General features: G+C 54.3%; 1 protein-coding gene across 1 annotated transcript; it reads right to left on the reverse strand.

Moving 5' to 3' along the window:
* Positions 1-683: 683 nt before the first annotated feature.
* LOC142586210 (uncharacterized) lies at positions 684-2,337 on the reverse strand. The gene is made up of 3 exons (XM_075697461.1): positions 2,100-2,337; positions 1,033-1,554; positions 684-916 (listed from the first exon to the last, which is right to left on the reverse strand). The coding sequence occupies exons 1-3, from the start codon at positions 2,335-2,337 to the stop codon at positions 684-686; spliced, it is 993 nt and encodes a 330-aa protein (XP_075553576.1).
* Positions 2,338-6,041: the final 3,704 nt, after the last annotated feature.

The raw sequence follows: 6,041 nt of genomic DNA on the forward strand, positions 1-6,041 counted from the left end.
TTCGTCTTCGTGGGAATGTAGGAGAGCTCCGGCCCTGGCCACTCTTCTTCCCCGGGTGTGTTCCGAATGGACGTTCCGTAAAATCGGGTTGATTCTTAGCGTTTGTCTAATCGCATCCGGAACGGCAACTTTCTGGCCTTGTGCGTGGTAACGGATGCCGAGACTTTCAATGATCTGGCGTCCCGCTCTCGTGCCCGCTGATCTTTCTAGTTGTGAAGTGCGCTGCACCTCGGCGATTTGGCTAAGCGTGTTGTGAAGCCCGAGCTGGAGCAAGCGGTGAGTGCTGGTGGACTCGGGTAGACCCAGTGCTATCGTGTACACGCTGCGGATGAGGACGTTGATCTTGGCTTCTTATCCCTTGTACCAGTTGTGGAATGCCGCGACTTATGCAATATGGCACACGACGAAAGAGTGTTTGAGTCGTGTAAGACTCGCCTCCCTCATTACGTTTCTTCTGCTAGTGACCCTCTTGAGGATTCTCATGGCGTTAGGCGTATTGTGCTTTTAGTAATCGTTTCGCCGTTGACGCCATTGGCCTCGATTATCATGCCGAGGACCCTAATTCTTTGCACTATCGTAATGGTTGCTCCGTTTCTGGTGCGTATTCTGATCTCTTCATGTTCTCGCCTGGTCGTCGCCGCATGCTCACCACACCCGGGAGGTCCACCCCTCTGCGTGGGGCGCTAGAGTAGGTGTCCCGACTTTTTCGGTGAACATCGTAACCCCCTACCCACGAGGTATTCCTCTATTGTGTCGAGTGCTAATTGCAGCGCCATTTCGATGTGACCATTGCTGCCTTCGTGCACCCAGATGGTAATGTCGTAGGCGTATATGGTGTGCCGGACGTCTTTGAGTTCTAACTTTTCTGCTAGGCCAATCATGACCAGGTTGAAGAGCGTGGGCGAGATGACGGACCCTTGCGGGGTGCCGGTGCTTCCCAGCGTTTGCTCTTCTAGCTAGAGGTCCCTTGCCACTAAAGCAACTTGCCTGTCTTTGAAGAAATTATTTATTTACGCAGTTGTACTTGCATACACCTTGGGTTTGCCGCGATATCTGGTGTAAGATCGCCGAGTGCGCGATCGCCGAGGTCGAGGCCGAGAATTGCTCTGGTGCCTCTCGTCTTGCCGTCGATCACCTGGTGTTTCAGTTGTATCGTTGGGCCTTGCGTGGACAGGTGTGGGTGGAAACCTATGATGGATGGTGGGTATGCCCCTTTCTGCTCTAAGTAGGCTTGCCACTGGTTAAGCAGTGCGTGCTCTGTGGTCTTGTCGACGCACGACGTTAGCGATATGGGGCGAAGGTTGTCGAGGCTCAGCGCTTTTCCGGGTTTCGGGATTGTCGTTTTCGTTGTTTTCCACTGTTGCGGAAGGCTGCCGCGCTGCCAGCAGTCATTGATGAATGCCGTCAACTGTTCCACGAATCGGTCGTCAAGATTCTTCAGGGCGCCATTCGAGACCCCGTCGGGGCCCGGCGTCGATCGGCTGTGGAAGTTGTGCAGCGCCGTCGTGATCTCCTCTGCGCTAAAGTCCTTATCCAATTCAACTTTCGGATCGCCTTATATGGGCCGTGTTGTGCAATCGAAGTGTGCGACAGGTACTTCGCTCGTAACCGGACGGTCACTGCATCTTAATCGTGCTTCTCGAGCTCTCTGTGTAACAGACGTGAGAGGCAGTTCTTCTGGTGGGACTTGGTCTTAGTTTCGTCCAACAGATATCTGAGCTGGTTCCACGATTTCCTTTTGTGTAGTTGGCCGTCGACTGCATTGCATAACTCGTCCCATTGCTGGCGGTTGAGCGTTCGGCAGTGCTCCTCGATGTTGCGGTTGATCTCCTTTATTTATTTTCTTTCTGAGTCTCGAGTGAGTCTCTGTCCCTTCCACATGGCCAGGACCGAGTCCTTCGCCTCGATGAAATGCTCCAGGCGGCTGTCCATCTTGCCAGTTTCACCTCGGCTTCGGCGGTCTTGGTTGACGTTTTGGCGTCCGTGACCAGCGAGCGTCTCCAGGCTTCGATTTCCGTGATCGTATCTCCTGAAGGACTGTTGTTGGTCTCTTTTCTTTCTAAAATCTTCCCAATTGGTCCATTAAAATTTTTGCCTACTGCCCTGCGCCTTGTCCGGCGTCTGGATGTGTATTTCGATGATCATGTGGTGGCTACTCAAGTCGGTCAACGTGTTTTTCCATGTGGTGGCCATCGCCCCGGAATTTCGGACGAACGTCAGGTCCGGGGCCGTGTCCCTGGTAGTGGAGTTGCCGATTATCGTCGGGTGCGCCGGGTCTGTAAGTAACGTGAAGTTAAGTTCCTGCGCATCTTGCCTGAGTTGTCTTCCCTTGGCCATGCTGTATCCCTAACCCAACGCCATGTCTACCGCGTTGAAATCGCCCCCTGCAGTCAGTGTCCGGGACCCGGCAGTCTTGAGCGTCTTCTGAAACAGCGCCCGGAAGCGTCGGCGGTGTTTCGGCGGGCTGCTGTATACGTTCAGTATGAAAATGCTTTGTTTCTTCTGCTTGGTGGGTATCAGTTCGATGAGAGCGTTTTCCATCTGGACACCGCTTAGTTCATGGTCAACGAGTGAGAGATCTTCCTAACAAGCGTGCATACACCCCTCCCCTCGATTTTGCTGCCGTGCCTGTTGTAGCCTGTTAAAGTAGCCGCGTTGGTGAGTGTTTCTTGGAGTAATATTACGTCCGGTTTACGTGTTGCGTGCGCGATGGGTTGCTGTAGAACCGTCTTTTTGCCGGCGAAGCTGCGGCAGTTCCTCTGCCATATTACTATCCCTTGATTATCGCTGGCCATGTTAATGCTGGTGTGAGTTACCCGGCTGCCCTTGATGGTGGCTCGGTCCCGCATCGCTGCTCGCCGGTACGTGTCCACGTTGCGTGAAAACGGAGTGATTATTAACGCGATAGCGTTAAGGAGCTCGTGTCGCAGAAAAGCCGGTGTCGTCGGCGTCGGTGTTTATCTATCGAGGTTAGTGGTCCTGTTTGCGAGCCCGAGGACTGCTGCGTGTAGGGTCTCAATGGTACTTTGCATAGTACATAGCATTTGCTTGATGTCTGTGATTTCCGCTCGCACCTGACTCTCGAAACCGCCCTCACGCTGTTGTTGTTGCATCGCCCGTTTCTTCGGGGCCGGCGCGTCCGCGCCAGGAACGCTCACCGGCACCAGCTGTTGTGCGTTCAGTCTGTGTTGTTCCGCCACGGTGCGCTCGCGTCTGAGTTCTCGCGTCTCTTGCATGAACTTTTGGACTAGTTCGTGCATTACGGCGTTCTCTTTTCTTAGCGCCTCTAAAATGCCATTATTGGCTTTTTGAGTTTGCTCTCGGACTTCAGGTACCTTTACGACCCCCATCCGCGCGGTGCCCTGGACAGTGTCCGCCCAGCTCACCTGGTCTCTGGGAGTTGGTGTATTGGATCTGGATCTTGTCGGAGGGCGGCTGTGCCTTTGCCGGCTGCGGGACCGGGACCGGCCACGCGGTCTCGACGTGGATCTGGGTCTGGGTGAATGGACGGGCTACGGACTGGATCCCAAAGGAAGGGAAGCGTAGCAGGGGGCGGCAGAAAGTTAGGTGGGCGGATGAGATTAAGAAGTTTGCAGGGACGGCATGGCCACAATTAGTACATGACCGGGGTTGTTGGAGAAGTATGGGAGAGGCCTTTGCCCTGCAGTGGGCGTAACCAGGCTGATGATGATGATGATGATGATGATGATGATGATGAATGGACGGGCGGGAAGTCTTGCTGTGTCAGTTGGTCATGTGCGTTTTCGTGCTCCCATCGTCGTCTGCGAATCCCGTACGGAGTCTTGTACCTTGGTTTGCAGGCCTTGTCAGCCGTCATGTGAGCGCCGCCGCACAGGTTACACTTGGCGAGCATTGGTGTCCTTAGTCGGGGTTGCGGCCTCCGCAACCCGTACGAATGACGTTGGCGAGATTTGGGCAAACGTCCATGCGGTTGCCAAGGCGTCCGCACTGGTAACAGATGTCAATTTCCTTGCGATACAACGTGCAAGGGACGAGTGTAGCGCCGTACCTGACGAGGTTGGGCGCCTCGAGTCCGTCGAACGCAATAACAACCGTGGCCGTAGTGCCTATGCGTTTGGCCGCCAGTGCCAGTGGGTTTCTCGGGTTTACGTTGTCCTCGTCCAGTGCTCGGGTTGCGTTCTCAATAGGGATGCCTCGAATAACTCCCTTGGTTGTATTATCGGTCGCCGTTTTGTACGCGTTGACTTCGTGCGGTTTCCCTTGGATGTGAATTTGCCGCATTCTGGCGTAGCGGTCCACGTTTGTTCGTTTCGGAGTGCTGACGACGACGATGTTCTGGTGTGAGTTCGAACAGACAGTGTCTTCCGCACTTTCTTCTCCCGTTATGTCGGCGGCCGCGAAGATTGCGGCGGTGACCGTCGGGGCGCCGACCTTAACGATGTCGAGGCCGCCGTGTGGTCGAACCACGATTTTGATTCCCTCCTTCGGTAGGCTGTGCATGCGTCCCGCTTTGATAACCTTTCCTTTGACATGCTTGCGTTTCGCGCACCTTCCTGGCCGGTGCCAGGCGCATTCGTTCTTGCATCGATGTCGTGCGTCGAGTTCGCACCGCCGTCTCGGGGTCTCGAGCGCCACGCTCCGGCGGTCTTCCATCCGGCTTCTTCGGTAATTTCGTCGGTGGGAATGTCTTCCCCCATCACTTGCACGTTCATTCTTGAGTCACGTTCCTCTGGTTGTGCCGCTGCGTTGGAAAGAGTCCGTATACGTGGCACCGCGTCCGTCGGTGGCGCGCAGCTGTGGCGCCGGCTAGGCCTAGCGTTTGGCGTATACACGCCTAGACCTAGCGAGGCTGCGGCGGTGTCAGAGCACAGAAAGTTCAATATCTCTGCGACGAATGGTGGCCCACCTCAAAATTGGGCATCCATCAATGCCTGTCGACTTCACGGACCCTTTGGTGAAAGATTGGCGGTGAAATACGGCTGAAATCGCTGCGAAATCATTAGTAGAAGACAGAGCAGATGTGAACACGTCCGTTCACCTCGGCGACCACAGCGCCTCTACCTTGTCCAGTTGTAATGTAAAAAAATTCGCAGTTCCGCCCGAAAGGCGAAGCACCAATTGCAATAGAAAATTACTAGATAGCTGTACGAAGTAAGGATAGTAGCTTTATCGGCCGTGTAAATTTGTAAGCATTCGCTTACTAACTAAATTAACAATGAGTGAATATGTAAGCGGGACTTAACGAGGACGTAGAAAGAAACAGACACACGGAGACAGCGCTGTCTTCGTGTGTCTGCTTCTTTGTACGTCCTTGTTCAGTCACGCTTGCGCATTCTATCATGGATTCAAACCAACTAGCCCGTCAACATGTTTTAAACAAATTAACCAGCACAGTGTCACGTGCGCACAGGTAAACATGAACACACATCTCTCTACGACAGAGGAAACTGGCTGTAAAAACGCTGGAGTTAGGAATCACGAACGCAACCGCGAGCCAATTGACTTCCGTGCATGGCTCGCTTCAGCGTGAACGAAACGTCGAAAGCACAGTACATGCGAAGCATATGGAACTACGCGCACTCTGCAAACATCGAAGATCGCTTTGAAGATGAGGTCCGCGCGGGCGCTCACTTTAGCCACGTCGCAAGTTGCTTTCAAGACGCGCAAGCGCCGGCAACTCGTCCCTGCAGCACCCGTCAAAGGCGCCTATCATGGCGTCCGCGATTCGCCTAGCCAACGCCGTAGTAGACACCGTGGTGGTCTCCACTGTGTACGGAGCAGTGGGCGAAGAGGACATCGAGGCACCGTTGTAAGCGCCGGAGAAGAACGCCATGCTCCCTCGCCTCACGCCCCTGCTTCGCACGCCACAGTAGTGGGCACGCATCCGGTTCGCGTTCCTCGCTTTCGCACGCCACATGGAACCGCGTTCGCTGGCTCACCCACACACGGTTTCACTCATACAGAACCTCACGGCGACGGCGACAGCAGAAATGCGTCAGGTGTGTCCATATAACTGCTTTCGCAATAAAGAAAACACATTTTTTCATTGCTTCTAAGCG

The sequence above is a fragment of the Dermacentor variabilis genome, chromosome 6 (assembly GCF_050947875.1).
Source record: "Dermacentor variabilis isolate Ectoservices chromosome 6, ASM5094787v1, whole genome shotgun sequence".
In the NCBI taxonomy this organism is placed as follows: Eukaryota; Metazoa; Arthropoda; class Arachnida; order Ixodida; family Ixodidae; genus Dermacentor; species Dermacentor variabilis.

What these genes read in the sequence shown, in the direction of transcription:
- LOC142586210 (XM_075697461.1), bottom strand. Translation starts at nt 2,337, where the DNA reads ATGGCCAAGGGAAGACAACTCAGGCAAGATGCGCAGGAACTTAACTTC. An exon ending in GCCGGACAAGGCGCAGGGCA is followed by an intron (nt 1,555 to 2,099) that starts GTAGGCAAAAAT and finishes GGCCCATATAAG; the next exon opens with GCGATCCGAAAGTTGAATTG. An exon ending in TATCGCGGCAAACCCAAGGT is followed by an intron (nt 917 to 1,032) that starts GTATGCAAGTAC and finishes GCACCCCGCAAG; the next exon opens with GGTCCGTCATCTCGCCCACG.